Source organism: Pagrus major, chromosome 5, assembly GCF_040436345.1.
Source record: "Pagrus major chromosome 5, Pma_NU_1.0".
Lineage (NCBI taxonomy): Eukaryota > Metazoa > Chordata > Actinopteri > Spariformes > Sparidae > Pagrus > Pagrus major.
In genome coordinates this window covers 13,645,321-13,663,035 of record NC_133219.1, presented here as the reverse complement: position 1 = coordinate 13,663,035, position 17,715 = coordinate 13,645,321, and the positions used below count along the sequence as shown (strand labels likewise).

General features: G+C 40.0%; 1 protein-coding gene across 1 annotated transcript; it reads left to right on the top strand.

Annotated features, from left to right (window-relative positions):
* Positions 1-2,003: 2,003 nt before the first annotated feature.
* On the top strand, positions 2,004-16,361 carry cds2 (CDP-diacylglycerol synthase (phosphatidate cytidylyltransferase) 2). Its single transcript, XM_073466428.1, has 13 exons — positions 2,004-2,202; positions 8,163-8,305; positions 8,901-8,997; positions 9,435-9,532; positions 10,001-10,140; positions 11,034-11,092; positions 12,998-13,080; positions 13,337-13,424; positions 13,538-13,606; positions 14,594-14,746; positions 15,071-15,190; positions 15,351-15,454; positions 15,613-16,361. The coding sequence occupies exons 1-13, from the start codon at positions 2,131-2,133 to the stop codon at positions 15,746-15,748; spliced, it is 1,362 nt and encodes a 453-aa protein (XP_073322529.1). The 5' UTR covers positions 2,004-2,130; the 3' UTR covers positions 15,749-16,361.
* Positions 16,362-17,715: the final 1,354 nt, after the last annotated feature.

Here is a 17,715-nt window from a genome sequence, read left to right as displayed (position 1 = left end):
ACACACACACACACACACACACACACACACACACACATACACACACACACACACACACACACAGATTATAGTGAGCTTTTGCTGCCACTTGGTGTTAAAGGTGAAAATTACACGTAGTTTTACATGCAGGAGCCTCTTCAGATAATCCTGCCTGGCAGACATTAGCCTACATTAAACTGATAATGCCATACACTTGTCTAATTGATGGTCTTCTTGGATATTGAGATTTTTTTTTCAACAATATTTTTAAAGTCCTGAAGAGGAGGAAGCATTTTTGTTAGAAGGCGTGAGAGAGTGTAACTTGTATCGTAGTCGGTGAGGTTAATAGAAAAGTACACACAGCCATCATATTTACAGTGAGTGAGTGAGCTAATGACAAAATATGTGTGTCAAGAGCAACAGTAAAATATCAAAAGGCCCCAGTGAGCCACAGCTAGCTCAAAAGGGAGCCACTGTTGTGAATTGTAATGAATGAATGGGCTACACAAAGTAATAGCTATAGCTAAATCTGTTAAGTTTTTGGATTGTCCTCAGTTGTAGCATTCCAAACACATTAAACAATATTTGTCTTGAATATAGCCCATCACACCGCCCATGACATCATAGGACTCTGATAGCAGCGTCAAGTTGGCCAGAATGCAGCTAAATATGAGCGACAATACCTTCAAAATAATACCTTCTTTCTGACATTTAGGCCTTCTTTAAGACACCTGCAGTTAAGAGCTGCACACTTCCATGTCAGCCTTGTTCAGCGTAGATGTGTATGCGCTACTCACCCTCTCAGTTATGTTCAGAACTGGTTCAGCTGCAAGAACTCAGCTGGAACAAGTAGATTGGAAAGTAGATTGCTGGATTTACAATATATTCTAATGGAGGAATTAAAAGTGAACATTTCAGCGTCATTTTTAAATCTTTAACTGTCTATAATTAGTCAAAAACATGAAACCTTTCATGAAAACTTCTTTCTTTTGACAGTAACATTTTTTTAATGTTGCATTTTATGAATAAATTAGATAAATTAAAAATCCTGAGTTTCCCTTAACAATCTATGTTGCTAATTCACTGCATCCATTGTTGATTTTTCGCTCAATTTCTGCTCAAGATGTACTTTACATTCAGTCATCTTTACGGTGTTAGATTCTGGGGGTGCGTTCTGAATCGCATATTTCTAGTATGTACTGCAGCTGCCCTTACAAAGTACATACTGTTGCATGCAGTATGAATACATTTAGGACTTCGTCATGACAATTCACCTTGAACTTTGACCCTCCTGCTCATATATTCGTCGCAGCCTTAGCACAAAATTTTGAATACAAAGAACATAGTACTGACACTTAAATGTGCTTCATCTGTTTTTCTGACAGTGAGCTGCCAAATATTTGTGCTCACTCTGCTTTGTTTATATTTGCATGACACAGCATGACATATCTTCCACTGTGAAGCCAGAAAAGAAAGCATGCTCGCTTGCATACTGCAAAAAGCAACCAGATGTAGTAGGACATCCTGGTATTTTCGGCATACTGCATTTGACATACTAATGGGACATACTAAATATTTTTCTGGCATACTAAATAGTATGGTAGCATGGGTATTGGAATGCAGGATATATGTTTTACCAGTACTAGACCTAACTGGTCCAGCTGCAAGAGCTCAGCTGGAACAAGAACATGCAGGAAAATAGATTTCTAGATTTCTAGTATAAATTCTAACAGGGGAATTAAACATGACATTGTCAAAGTTAGTCGACTACTGTCAGAAAAAGTCGAAAGTTAGTCAAAAAATACATGTAGTATGTTTTGTTATGTCTTTCTTTTGCTAGATAAATTAAAAATCCTGACCAAAGTCTGGGATATATAGTAGTTTTCTCACTTTTAACGTACTTTGTTTATGTAGTGTACTGGTAGCAGTATTATTACGCCCACATGTAATCAATGTGGACTTTATTTTGAAAAGCGGAAGTTGTCTTCCTCTTTTACTCTGGCTGACTTGACACCGATGGGGTTCTTCTAGTCAAAAGTGTTACAGTGCAAAATCTAGCCTGAAGCTCAGCAGGAGATCTGTCAGTCCTAATAACGAGTGTCTCGGAGCCACAGGACCGTCGCTGTCGTCGCTGGGCTTCGATCTGCTAAGATGACAGAGCTGAGGCACCGTGGAGCCAAAGACACCGACCCGACGTTACAGCAGCAGCCGTCAGAGGACAAGGTAACGTTAGCCACCACCATCTTTAGAAGTGATGCTAACGCTAGCTAGCCAGCTCGCTATTTGACTGTTCAAATGCATTATCTCGTGTTTCGTGTAGCTTCAGACAAAGTCCTGTCAAAATCGATTACATCGGTATTTTATCGGTGTTTTTATCTTTGTGTGTAGTCGCTTACTTAGCAGAATAACAGCCGTAACTTAAAAGCTGTAAAAATCACTGAATTGCGCCGTACAAATCATCCGCCAAACTGCTCTTATTTTAGACTTGATTGGCTGACGCTACGTAGGGTCTTCCTGGGTGTGCTTTCGTCGTGAAAACAACAGGCAAACCAAATACAGAAGAGAAAATGTTATTGAAATAAGCTATCTTTCTTTGTCGGATATATGCCGAATTAGAGAATGGCTCTTCTTATATAGTAAATACATCAATTTATCTGCCAACTGGTGTGTTTGTTTTATGCTCAGCAAAGCAACAGTAAAGTGGAAAATATTTGAATGATGTTTGGTGAAACGTTTTGTTGCTGCTAGGCACACACACGGGCTCGTATCAGGGCTACGAAAACGCGACAAAACGCCTTTTGCATCCTGTCATAACCGATGAAGACTGTTATAATGTCGTCAATACGTTATTTTCCATGAGCGTCAGCTAAAGTCAAATGTTTACTTTAGCATGTTTGCTGCTAAACGGCGAGACTCGCTCACATCGTGCCTTCCAGTGTAACAACATTAGCTAACATTAGCTTGGCTTGTCTGACTGCCTCAGGCATATTGATGTCGAGCCAGATGTCTCTATTATATTACTCAGATGTTCAGTCTGAAGGGAAATAAACACAATGTCTCTGTTGTCAACAGAGTTGGTCCCCAATAAGTAGTCGGTGCCAAGAAAGGGGCGTGGTGATGGATGTGAGGCTATCTAGGACATGAGGACATGATTACTGAAGGGTGGTAATTAAAGAAATGCTTATTTAGCAGGGAAGCCCGCTCATGCCATGACTTTTTCTTAAAATGACATTTATTTATTTATTTTACTTTTGGTTTTCAGAGCAGTGGCAGAGAGTATTTGATGAAGTTGCTTTTGTGGTACTAATGTGGAGGGAGTGCTTGTTAGGTTATGCAATCAGTTCATTGATTTAATGAGGTATTCTGCTATGCAGGTACTATTGAGACATATTCAAGCAGGTGTTAAGAGTGAAACTGATCTTGACATAGTACAGCCTGGAGTTCCTGTTAATGCAGATTACCCATCATTCAGTGTTTTGTAATTCATTTAACTCTCATTTTGTCAGCTGTTTGTGAAGTACAGCTCGAAACACAGACATTTAAACCTTACATGTGTAGTAGGAATAGTATGTTAGGTAATCTCAAGCAGTTTTACATGTACAATTTAGGGTTAGACCAATTATCTGTGGCTCAGATTTATTCTTTGTGGGATAAGCTGGGTCAGATGCAAGTGCAGATGTTGGAGACCATGTAAGACAAATAGTCAAATGTCATGCAGTTTAGATAATGGAGGACCATGAGTAATATCATACAACCTCATCCACATGATAAAGTTTATTATTACTGCAGGACATAAAGTTGTTCTGGTGTATCCTTTTTTAACAATGTCACGATCATACCATGTGATGGTCGGGCAAAAAAGCTTCTGAAAAAAAAAAGTAAGATGATTTTTAAGTCTGTGCTGGCCCCGCTATGACCTTTTTATCTTGATCAGTTTGATGATGTCTAAAGGACATGACATTGGTTTATGAAATGAGGGTGAGGATATTAATCTAGTCAAGGCGCTCAGGCAAGGAGTCAAGGGAAATTAAATACACAATTCATGAATGAGTCACACTTTGATCAAACTTCATAAAGAGTAAAGTTGCTTCAAAATCCAGCTGTGCCTCCATTTCCTGGATATCAGTGTGTGGTGCCTTATAATTAAAGATGGTGTGCTCCTTCAGGCGGTGTTGGGAAATCTCGTTCTTAATGACCTTGTGAACACACGTATGGTCTTCAGCTATTCAAAACAGTTTCAAACAGTTGCTCTAAAATATTTGTAGCTGATGAACTCGCAGCACGACACAGCTGCGGACCTGAATCACGATCCTCCTCTTTTTCTTTTTTGCTTTTATTTGTGAAGGACCAACACTGCTCTGGGTTTACATCTCATTTCCTTAAAGCTCTAAAATCCCAGTGAAGACAAATGTAAATATGCTCATCCTTTCATAGCTGTCAGGTTTAGCTGTTTCCGTTGCCGCTGGTCTACCAGAAAGCATGAAAGGGGAGGAGTGTTTGTGTGAAACGAGCGCCTATTTTTAACTCGAGCATCCTGAATGACGGCTACTGTCTCCATAGAAACCAGCAGGCGGAGAATAGGTCTGTCTGTGTGTGTGTTCTTGTGCATGCTCCTGCATTCAGTTGGAAGGTTTTGACCTGTTGGAAGAGCACATTATTTGTACTAGCGTTTCATATAATTTGAAGTCAATGAAATGTTCAAATGATAGAAAATGTACAGATTTAGCTCAGTTTATCCAGAGAGATGTGCTGGCCAGTTAGGAAATCTATGCTTTGCTCAAGGACACTGTCACAAAGGTGGACACGCACACACTGACAGTTGCAGCTGTTAAATAATGATCCTCGAAGTCAATGTTGAATTTCTCTAAAGAGACAACTAAATCAGTATGGTGGGTTATAATGGCCAGAAGAAGTTTTATAATGAGTAATTTTTGTGAATTCCTCTTTCTGTTATAACAACATATTTCCATGTAGTAATACTTTTTTCTTGATTTAGATGTTTCTCATTAAAAGGAAATCATTTGCTATCTAGTAATATGTCATTTTAGTATTAAAGTATCTGTTTAAGATTAGAAATTCTCCTGGTTGTAAACAGAAATGGAAAAAATACACCACATTTGAATCGGTATATATCACAACTCCGATTCCAAAAAAGGATTAGCAAATTATTGCACTCTGCTTCACTTGTGTGTTACACAGCGCCACACAACTTTTTAGGAATCGGGGCTGTATTATTGTCGGACTAATTCACAGTTACTTTTTAAAGGCCTTACAGAAATATGAAGTGCAGTGCTGTGGGCGCAGATAATTTGTTTTTATTGTGTATATGTGACTTATTTTCCCTTTAATGCCAATTATATAGAACTTTTAAAGAACTGGACAATCGCAGTGCACCACCATTCTCAAAAACCAAGTCTTAAGTTTTGTAATTTGTATTTAATTTATGTTTAACATTGTCAAGAAAATATATTGGTGCACCTTCATACTCTGGAAAGAACCCTTAATGCCTAAACAGATTGAATATGGATCAGATTTGAAGTGATGGTTCTCACCTCACACCTCAGAATTACATGCATATTCAACATGATTGTGAGGTGGCTGATTTTACATTGTTACAGTCTTATATAATGCACATTTAATGTACTTCAGAAAGTGAGATAAAGTCCTAAGAAGTGTTTAAAGTCACCATCGAAAATATAAATGGGTACAGGGACACAAAATAACTGGTATACTGTTAAGGCAAAAAGCAATGAAGGTATGTTATTAGTGGCTGCAGTAATGTAGAAGGGTCTAATTATTAAAGCCCTAGCATGAGACTGAGCGGGTGTCAGGAAACAGCAAGCTAACCATCTGCTGTGTGAGGTGAGAACTCTGGCCTAATTTGGACACCAGCAGCAGAGAGGTCAGTGGGGGGGGGAGAAAAGTGAAAGGACAAACCGACCTGAAGAAAAACTTCTCTGTTTCCATCAGACAAGCTGCGGCTGTGTGGGATTGCTACCGTCTGATGACAGCTATCCTCTGATTGTTGTTACCGTGGAAAGGCGGAGATCAGTGTGTTTAGAAAAGACCTCCATCAGTAAACAGATGGTTCTGAGAAATCAACAATATGGATGGAAATGATTTGGCGCAGTGTTTAACCGCCCACACACACCCCTGCACTGGCAGTCCTGCTGCTGTTTGCTTAGTGCTGCATGTCCAGCCTGATTGGATGAATCTGCTGCTGTTTGTTCACTGATGTATTGATATTTGGCCGAGTACATACCAATACTCAGAACAGAGAATATGCTGTATGTATACATATGTATTGTGAATTTAGTGGTTTACATATGTTGTTTACAAAAGGACTGGACTAATACAATTTTGAACAGCATCTGTGGTCCACCCACACAGGTGTTTTCAATTATTTTAGCTAATTAGACCTAAAACTGCGTAATATACAGACTGTACAGATTTCTTGACCATTTGCTAAACTTCTGTGTTCGCCATGTTGAAGCAGTGTGCATGGTGCTGTGGTGCAAGAGAAACTAAGCATCTGAATATATTGGATGGTGGTGGTGAGGTTTCTTTTTTTAATTCACTTTCCTGAAACCAAAAACACAAAAGCAAAAGTGACTCAACTTGATGTTTGTCAGCCTAGCTCTAACGTAAGCTAGAAATGATATTTTGCCTGGCTAACTACCTAGCTCACAGTAGTAGTACAGCATTATGTGGTGTTGAAAGTTACATTGATAAAAACCTGTTCTGGACTGGCACATCTCCTGTGAGATTTAAATAGTAAATATGTCACCATTAATATAAACTACATCTGCCTTTTCACTACAGGCATAGTGGGGGAACAGTCAATGGAACCTTTTCACTGCAGATAGTTTGACTAGTCAAAGCACATGTGACCAATGACATTAACGTGGGCTCCATTCTATTAAGTGACGCAGTAAGCCATGTCATTGAGTGAGCATGCACAATACCAGAGCCCTGGAACTAGCTCACCTGAATGGAATGCAGCCGTCATTAATGTTACAAGTCAAAATGTCTGCCGTGAAAAGGGTCTATTGATATCTCAATTGTTCTACAGTTTTTGACTGAGCTTTTAGAAAGGAGCCACTTACACCTATACTACTCCTTGAGGTAAAGAGTTTGGTGATGTCACCTTAAAAAACCATGCATAGCTTCACCCAATTTTAACTCGGCAGAACTGAAAACACTAAATCCTGACCAGTCTGGTTCTTTATTAAGTTATTTAGTAGTTAAATTTGCTTTAATTTTGTGCATTTTTGCTATTGGCAAAACATGTTTATTAAATAGCATTGCATGACATTTTGGGTAATTTTGGGTACAGTTATTATAGTTTATATCAGTGGAAATAAATAATAGTTAAAGTACTAATCCATCAACGTGTTTATATTATAGTGTTTTGACATGCAATAGCTTCGTAGGGTGCTGTATTTACACAACTTTGATAAACGCAAAGCTGATTATTAGAATTCCAAGGAAATACTGACGAAAGTACTTTGATAAAATACTTGTAGTGTAAGATAAGATTACTGCTCACTTAGTGTCATGATGATAAACGGATGTACTCTAACTGACATCTCAATGTTTATGGAAACAACGTAGGCATGAGTGGCTGCTTCTTTCTGCATTACTTCTCATCTCTACTACTACACTGACTCAAAGATATTATGATGAATTAGTGTGTCCAGCTCAGGGAGTAGTTTCCTAATACGGTTATGTGAAATGTATTCTGAGGAAATTTCTCAGCTGAGGCAGCAGACATGTTGTTCTTGTGTTACAGTGCTGTGGGGAAATGGTGCAAGATGTGTTGTTTGTCTGTGCTGTAAAGGGCAAAAAGTACCAAGAGCCATCTAACGGATATACCATATCATGTGATTGTGTTTGAGAGCATCCCTGTGGCAGTCGTCATGTGAATAGTGTTAACTTTTAGTTTTATTGTTTACATTGTGACATAAGAAAGCTGCATGTGCATTCCTTTAGCTGCACAGGCAAATATAACTAAATAAGAGCTTTTCTCAAACTGCTGCAATCAGCCTGAATCTGAGATGAAACCAATGAAAGTAAACTAAAGTGCTGCTTATGTTCCTTGTGATTACGTGGCTGCACCATAGCAATGTATATTTTTGATACATATCAGTGTCTCATTTCTCTCCTCTCTGTTTGGTTATCAGGGTTCAGACAGTGAGCTGAAGGTGGAAAAAGATGGGGTTTCAGACAGCGAGACCAAGGTGGATTCAGGGGTCCCAGAGGTGCCCGTCCCTCCTGATGACACCCCAGTGGTTCTCAACAAGGCCCTGTCTGGACTCTCCTCAAGGTACAATCACTGTCAAAGACAAGTTTTGTCTGGATGAATGAAAGCTGTCTTAACAGTGACGGTAAAGCGGGACATTGCACAATAAACTTCCCCTGAAGAGATGGTGGCCAGTAGAGAATCTAAAAATATTTCTTGAAGGTTGACACTTTTATGGAACAGTTCTGTACTCTGAGTTATTCTATGAGTCACTCCATTGTTCTGAACAGAGCTACGTATGTGTAGGGTACACGATTCATACAAAGGAATCCCTCCTCATACATAGTTTTCCTTAAACGGCAGATATGACTCACTATTGAAGTGTTGAACCTGTATTCCAGTCAGACACATTATTGGCAACAAACACAGGATCTTCCCTGTATGAGACACAGTTACACTACTGTTTTAACACAATGTAAACTGTATAACTGTAAATTATCACCACACATATGAGCGATAATATACATCAAGGTGTGTCAAACAGAGAAAATGTCCTGCAAATATAAATACACACCTGTCACCTAATCTCACTTAATTTTCACTTATTTGTGTTCATTAAGCTCTATGTTTTGTTCAGTTTTGAAAGGACTTGAAACTAAAGTGTGTATGTTTCCCTCAGATGGAAGAACTGGTGGGTACGAGGCATCCTTACACTAGCCATGATCTCCTTTTTCTTCTTCATCATCTACCTGGGCCCCATGGTGCTTATGATGATTGTGAGTACAAACTGTGCTGATGGAGCTGTGCAGAAGCTGAGACACCTCTCGAGTTTGTTTCCCTACAGAAAATGTGAAATCATGTGTTTTTTTTTTAGCTTCAGTGGAGTGAAACACCGATGGGCAAATTACTTCCATGAAGTGTAAAATTAAAAAAACATTTGTGGTTGAAATTGTTATGTTTAAGCCACTGTCTATATATCCATATATTTATATATTTATATTGAAGGCTTAATTTTCTTAATGAGTTGTAATAGTAATATTGGTGATAATAGATTCCTGGCTCTCTACAACATGCTGCTCCTGTGATCTGGGGATTCCCTGAAAGTAGGCCTGTCAGCCATTTTGTGTCACTAGGACACCAGAACGTAGGACACACACAAACCCACACACACAGTGTAGTTTCGTCCCTGGTGACGCTGTGCTTCTCTGTGCAGGTCCTCTGTGTTCAGATTAAGTGCTTCCATGAAATCATCACCATCGGTTACAGTGTGTATCACTCCTACCACCTGCCCTGGTTCAGGACATTGAGCTGGTGAGGCCACATACAAACACACACATCACACACACACACACAGACAATTTCACACATTTTATAGAGGTGTCATGAACACAGCAAATGTGCTCTTTTGCTTCATTCTTATTGTGTTGTCTCATGTTTCATTTTGTTGCAGACTTCCTGAGGTTTGTTTTCTGTCCTGCTCAAATCCTAAGTAGATTATAGATTGATTAAGCCAATCAGTAAAAATACTGTGAATCAGCAGTCTTTGATTTTAGCAATAGTGGTGTACAGTATAGTGTGATAGAAAACAGAGTCCTGACATTCACTATGCCATGAGCCAGAAAAATTAGTGAGTGAGTCAGTGAGTAAAGTTTGTTCACATGATAGATTGAACGTGTCAGCCTCACTGGTTTTTCTGCAGGCGTATTGAACGTCTGATTAGCTGCTGCTGTCATTAAGCTTTGAGATGTGTACATTTTGTTCCACCCCTCCACTCCACAGGTACTTCCTGCTGTGTGTGAACTACTTCTTCTATGGTGAGACGGTGACAGATTACTTCTTCACGCTGGTGCAAAGGGAGGAGCCACTCCGCATCCTCAGCAAATACCACCGCTTTATCTCTTTTGCCCTCTACCTCACAGGTACAAACACTTAGGCTCAACTGAGAATAAAGTGCTTGGAAGTCCTCATGTCTGTGTGTGTGGCACCTGGCATCATACCAGTGGGCCACAGAAACATTTATTCAGTATCTCACTTCAAGACACATTTTGTTCTTGTATAATATTCGACTGCACTGACAAATCTATGAGCAAAGCAGAGTGGAAGTTGCATGTGGGCAACCACAAAACAATGCCACGCTTAACAATATTACTCAACTCCAGCCATACACAGGTTTTCAAATGACTACCTTCTACTACAAATTGACTATAAGCTCCATTGTGCCCGAATCCAAAATACACAATAGATCAGTGTTCAGTTTTAGGTAACTGGAGAAGTCCCACTTCCTGTACTGCAGCTTGTCAGTTAGTAATTCCGCGCTACAAACGGTGCGGGCTGGTGCCAAACAGGATGTTGAGAGGAAGGAAGCACCCTGAACGTATGTATGAAACTGAATGGTCCAGCTTTCTCAGGCTGTCTTCGAGCAGAGACACTTAGAAGACAGAGTCTCATGCCTTTAAGGCCTTAATATGGCACAAAGCTGCAGTGTTTTGGGATGACCTATTTACCTGGAACAGAGTAGATGTCACTCTAAAACTTGTCTATGGTCTATGTTACATCTCTTTTGACCTCTTTTCTCCCTTTTTGTCTGACATATCCTCTCCTCACCTCAGCACAGTCTTGTGCACTGTATGAAACAAAAGGCTCGCTGCACATTAACTCTGGGCTTTGTCTGAAGTAGGTCAAGCTAAATTTAGTTGTGTTTGACCAAAGATGACCGGGATTCTGACTTAATTAATCTCCCTCCCCTCAGACACTTGAATCCGGATTACGCCCCTATTAATCATTTCACACAGTATTTGTCATGTTGTTGCAGGTTTCTGCATGTTCGTGCTGAGCTTGGTGAAGAAACACTACCGACTTCAGTTCTACATGGTAAGTGGCTCCCTGCCTCCTTCTGGCCTTCAGCCTCAAGGCTACTGGGTTATTGATGAGGAAGCTAAGATACAGGCGAGTGTATGGAGAAGTGGGCCAGAGGAGTGCTCCAATAGAAGTGGTCTGACATACACTTACTCCAACAGTTGGCTGTTTACCTAATAGGGGTGACCCGAGTGCTTCGATGATCCGGTGCCATGGTAAACCTCGTCCAGATCATTATTTGTAGGATGGTGACGCTGCATCGACTGCACCACAAATTAACCAAATGACCAAGACAGGAAATTGAACTCCTACATGATGTTTGAGAAGTCAAAACCTGCACACATAAAAACCAAACAGTCCTGCGAGCATGAGGCTGTGATGAGCGCGTGCTTAACCCTCCACGCTCATGAAGTTGACTTTTGTTTTTCAAATCCGATCCACACACCCTCACCTTCTCTGACAGAAACAGGACCATTCACATATAATGCGCATATTTGTATTTGTTAGATATACGTATATCATTATACATTTCGTCATATATGTAATTTGATACTTTTTTATTTTCTTTTCTTACACTCTATTCTGTGTTTATATTTCCAGAAATTTCTCTTTGAATACATTTCTGTTCTCGAACAAAGCGACTTTAATGTGTCCCTGTTTCCCCTCAGAGATGGATAAAGTAGCCTATTTCTGATTCTAATGTCAGAGGAAGCTTGTGATAGGAAAAATAATAAATTGAATAAAAACTCCCCTCAATGCTTCTTTTGCTGCATTTCTACTTTAATCCTCTGCCAATTTTTTTAATGTGATTAGGTCCTTGTTTTTTGAAAAAGTCCATGAAAGTGCACAACACAGAAAATCAAGTAAAATCTAAACCACATGTGTATCATTTTCATAACGGCATGTTCCTTCCAAAATACGACCTCTAATTCCATTATGTGTGCACAAAAATAGTCAATCAAATGTCTGTCCTAGGTAAGACAACTTATTAAATATCCTTAGGAAATAAGCGCACAGAACTCTGTATGTGGTGTTTCCTCCATCCCGGACACAAAAGAGGTGCCGCTGTACCTGAGAGCAGTTTAGTTTGTAAGCCTGCACCAATGTAAACTGTGTTGGAGGGCTTTATAACCCACTCCACCTTAATGACACTAAATGTGGTGGACACAAATGCGCAAATGGTATTGGGAGTGTGTAGGGGTCGGATTAGAAATGGGCCTCTCTGTCTCTATCTTCTGTCCTTGTTTCTCATTAGACTCATGTTTACAGTAATAGCAAAGTATATACAGTAGGTAAATAATGGCTGCAAGTTTGATAGCTTGTTTTGAAGCTTTCAAGCCCCCAGAAAAAGCCTTATTAACTAGAGAACCAATAATACCCTAAAATTGTAGCATCCAGTCAGTTACACAACATGCCTTTTATGGATAAGGTTCACTGAGCCTATCCTACAGCCCATGTGTCGAATATCAAGCTCACCGAGACCGAATAAAAATGTTTTTGTTTAGATACTGGAAGACAACCTTTGCTCATGTGTCAAGAGTTTCTACACAAACACACACATTCCCACCGTTCAGTTGAATGTGCCTGCAAAACTCTGCTATCTGTCCGTGAGTAGTGCAGCTTGCCCATAATGTCAGAGGAGACACTTCTCCACCCACATCTTCCACTCACAGTGTGGATCTAATCAAGATATCATGTGGTCACCAGATTTTGTCCTGGCAAAACACCTTCTCTGTACAGACACTGTTCAGAGTAATCTTTGGGTGGTGTATAACCAGGAAAACCTTTTTTCTCAGAAAATGTTGTTATTACATGTCCAATCTGTCAAAAATAACTGAGACAATCATAAGTAATCAAGAGTTGGAATCGAAGCAAATCTAAAGTTCTCCTCGAGTAAACATACTTCTATTGTCTCCGCAGTTTGGTTGGACCCATGTGACTCTGCTGATTGTGGTGACTCAGTCTCACCTTATCATTCACAACCTGTTTGAAGGGATGATCTGGTAAGTAAACACGTCTCTATCTCCATTGATACTGTACAGTTGAACTACATCAGCAATAAAATGTCTCCTTCTCTCGGTGTGTGCGCCACAGTTAAAATCTAATTATGTCTAAATTCAAGTCTGTTAATATATAGACACGATTAGATGGTAAATTTGATTACTTTTTCTCATTGAATTACCACATGCGACTTGTTTCATAAAACATATTTTCAGTCTCACTTGTGATCCTTATGAAAGCTCATCTGTGTCTGAATAGGTTCATTGTGCCAATTTCCTGTGTGATCTGTAACGACATTATGGCCTACATGTTTGGTTTCTTCTTCGGCCGCACTCCTCTCATTAAGGTTGGTTGTCTCACTGTTCATTCCTTAGAAATCATTAACACAAGCAACACATGTTCAGACTATTTTTCACCAATCAAACTCATGTGTTCACACCTTGACTGTGCCCTCTGCAGCTGTCACCTAAGAAGACGTGGGAGGGATTCATCGGTGGCTTCTTCGCCACCATTGTGTTTGGCATCCTGGTAAGACAGGATTTATACCTCATGCCTTTTTAAAAAAAAATTCTACATATTGTCTTTCATCTTTAAAAAAAAAAAAAGTGAACATACACACATGCGTAAACAAATGTTAGCAGAGTGACAGTTTAGAGTCCTGAAAACTCCCCCCCACAATCGTCCTTGAGCCTTTCAGTTCTCGTCCTTCCTTTCTGGAATAACATATCTATTTCAGCATATCCATGAGTTCCAGGATATGCCTCCAATCCAGATGTTTCCTCTATTCACCTGCCCATCCACCTATATTACACATTAGGATCTTTACAAGGAAATTGTTCAAAGCAACAATTTTATACACATTAGGCCTTGATACATGATTTAAGAATTCCGTAGCACAGAAAAGTTTGCTGCATCTGTAACCACCCACCTTTTAAACGTGTCTGGCTTGTTGTAAGTTTCCAGTTGGTGCAGCCATGGTTGCACACATATTAAAATAAGACAAAGCATCAGGCTGAGATGTAAACACTTGACAAGTCTGTGTTACCATTAAAGGGTAATTCCAATAATTTGCTTTGAAAATGAAGAAGTATGTGCGGAATAAAAAAGGTTCTGCTGTATCGATGTTGATCATTTGATTTTAAACTGCCCATAATGAGTCAAACAGTGTTATAGGAGTGCAATGCATTACCCACAATGCAACTTAGCCACCGAGTGACATCACCAGTGGCAATTTATGAGAAAGGCTTTATACTGCTGTTTACACATATGCAGTGGTACTTCCCAACCTGTAAACAACCTAAACTATAATACATCCCCGACTCCAAAAAAGTTGGGACGCTGTGTGAAACATAAATACAGTCTAAATGTAATAATTTGCAAATGAGCACATGTAGTAATATTCTTTATACAAGCATGTGTGTCACAAAGTGTAGACACACTTGGACTTCTTAAAATAAGAGCCACAGACCAGTGATGATGTGACTGCAGAGTAACTGATGCCCGCTCTCCTCCCAGCTCTCCTATGTGATGGCTGGCGTCCGCTACTTTGTGTGTCCGGTGGAATTCAACAACGACTCCAATAGTTTCCAGGTGGACTGTGAGCCATCGGAGCTTTTCCAGCTGCAGGACTACGCCCTACCCAGCATCCTGGAGTCTGTCACTGGATGGGTAAGACTCAGCTGCACTCCTCCTGCTATCTCCCAGTCATCCTTTTGGCATCACTATATCTCTTTGCATTATGACTCCACATGTCACATTCAATCTAATGTCAGTATGCAAGAAGCCAAAATATAAAAGGAATCCAAGATATCCATTGATTACTGTATTTTAGCAGCATCCTATCCAATATTATAGACAATGCCTAACTGCTATAATACAGCACCTCTGTATAGGTGTAGAAAAATATCATTTAAAATGTCATATTTTTCATAAAGAATACATTCAAGCGCTGGTGTCTGTTCTGGTCTAACACTTGCCTCCTTGTCTCTACAGACCACAGTGCGCCTCTATCCGTTCCAGATCCACAGCATTGCTCTCTCCACCTTTGCCTCCATCGTGGGACCTTTTGGTGGCTTCTTTGCCAGCGGCTTCAAGAGAGCCTTCAAGATCAAGGTAGGGATGACGGGCAGCTGTGTCTGCACTGTTTAGAATATACTGTGTGTTGAGCTTAATCATATATAAAATATTCTACTTATTAGTTTTGTTATTGACATTGCTAATTATTTTATATTCAGAGGAGCAGAAGCACATGAACTGTCTTTGGTCCTTTCAGGATTTTGCCAACACTATCCCGGGTCATGGTGGCATTATGGATCGATTTGACTGTCAGTACCTCATGGCCACATTTGTTAATGTCTACATTGCCAGCTTCATCAGGTAAACACACGTCCATATTGTATAATAACATGTTAATCTTGAGGTATTTGGCGAAATTAGTAGTTTTTAAAAAAACTGGTCCTTGATTTTTAGATGGTTAAACAAAAGTTCACTTTGAACAGAGGATGTGTGTTCAGTTATCTTCTCTCTCCTCTCAGGGGTCCCAACCCCACCAAGGTGATCCAGCAGCTCCTGGCCCTCCGTGTTGATCAGCAGCTCCACATCTTCAACTCCCTGAAGGCTCACCTGACAGAGAAGGGCCTGCTGCCCGCGCTGGAGGAGGCCGCCGCCTAGAGCCACCCACACCAGCTCGCCCTGAGAGGGAGACCAGAGAGGAGGGTAGCACCCGAGGGCCCTGAGCAGCCCCCGGAGCTCTGGGAGACTCGCAGTGCTTCGTGTGAGCGAGAACACATCCGAGGGGGGGAAAAAAACAAAACGAACAACAAAAAACTACAGCCTTGGGTCATTCCATTTTCATTTGGGTGTGAGAGTGGAGCATGTTTGTCTGTGAGTTCTGTTTCTGACACAAGTGTTTCAGGTTGAGTTTGTGAATTACTGTACTGTTACACATTTCCATTAGCCTAGCCAACTTGTATCTATTCACACTGTTGAACAAAACTGTTGGTCAGCTGTACATTTCTACCTGTATACAGGATAACCTCTATATACCTATTAATGTGTGTTAATATTTTATTGAACTTTTTTGTTTTAATGCACTGCTCTCAACCCAGTTACTCACTGTATCCCTGCTACACCCCCCTCGCCAAATTTAAGTTTTAATTTTCATTATTGTGATTGTTTCTATTTATACATAGATGGTTTTTATATTTGGTATGTTCTATTATATCGTAATGTCGTGTCTGTTTTATTCAGATTGAATTCACCTTTCATCTGCCTTGTGCATTTATGTCTGTGTGCGTGTGTCCTTTTCCTGTGTTCTCACTGCCATTCACCATTTCAAAGCCTCTCTTGCTCAGCCAAAACACTGACATCATTATATCTCTTATTATAACGCAGTAATATCCTCAGTTGAACGGCTAAGTTACCCTGAAGTGTTTGACAGGATCAGAGCGTCTTCCAAATACACAATCCAGTCTGTGAGTTGGTTGATTTTTGTCGGTTTTGTGCTGTATGGAGCAGTCAGCAGTGCTCCATGCATAGTTGTGTTTTATTATGAATCAAAAGATGTTTCTGAAAGGTCAGTGCGACACACACCAGCACCCTTCTTGGAATAATAGTGAACTCCGTTCACCTGGTTGGTGTTTCCTGGCAAAAGCAGAAAGCTTCTCTAAGACTTTTCTTAATCTAACAAGGAGCTGTGAAAGGTTTTACTCATGCTCAGTTAGGTGGTGGGATTGTTGCATCATGGCTTCGACAGTAAAAGAAAGGCACAATGATGGTGTCTACGCTGGCAATAGCAGAAACCCAAAATTTATGACTATCACTGCTCAATTTGGCCTGTATGTGCGATGTAAGTTGTGATATCGTACATCCGATGCTCAGGTTGGAATTGGAGATGGGTCCAAGAGGTTTTCCAGTAGGTTTCTGTGACATTTATAGCACTGGTGTTTGTTTCACTTGATGATAAAACATAAAAGCTGAAGATTCTGCACAGTGTTGACTTCATTTCTGTTTTAAATCATGTTACCATCTGTTAAAGGGCACCTATTTTTCACATGAAGATGAGTTCACTTGTCACAATCCGTACTACTCAGTTGAATAATGTCTTCTGTGGCAGTGGAGGTCGCTTTAAGTCTGAGAAAATAGAAAAATAACCTTGATGATGTCAGTGGATATAAGTGTGGAGACCTTAAGCTTGTGTTATGAAAAACATGGGTATTTAAGAGCCAGGGAGGAGCTAATGAAAGATGTGATCATGTTGCATCATGGGAAGTGTTAAACCCATATCTCGGCCTCTGATACAATAACTTTGACGATCCTTCTTTTAATCTGTCTCTTGCAAGTCGCCAAATTGTACTGAAGTATTGCTGGATGACTCCTTTAAAACTGCCAACACAACCTGCTCTGCTAATTAATACTGGTTTAAACACATTGTTATTATTTTAAGTCTGACTGAGCTGTTGATTCCATTTTGAGACTGAAAAATGTATAACTGACAGCAATCAACAGGTGGACAGCAGATTTAGTTGCATTCGAAGACTGCAGACAGATTTTTCTGTTGGTAATGTTTAGAAAAGGGTAAACTTAACATTTCTAAAAGATTCCCAAATGCTTCTATTCTTTAAAGTGAAGTCACTATT

What these genes read in the sequence shown, in the direction of transcription:
- cds2 (XM_073466428.1), top strand. Translation starts at nt 2,131, where the DNA reads ATGACAGAGCTGAGGCACCGTGGAGCCAAAGACACCGACCCGACGTTA. An exon ending in CCATGGTGCTTATGATGATT is followed by an intron (nt 8,998 to 9,434) that starts GTGAGTACAAAC and finishes TTCTCTGTGCAG; the next exon opens with GTCCTCTGTGTTCAGATTAA. An exon ending in TACATTGCCAGCTTCATCAG is followed by an intron (nt 15,455 to 15,612) that starts GTAAACACACGT and finishes CTCTCCTCTCAG; the next exon opens with GGGTCCCAACCCCACCAAGG.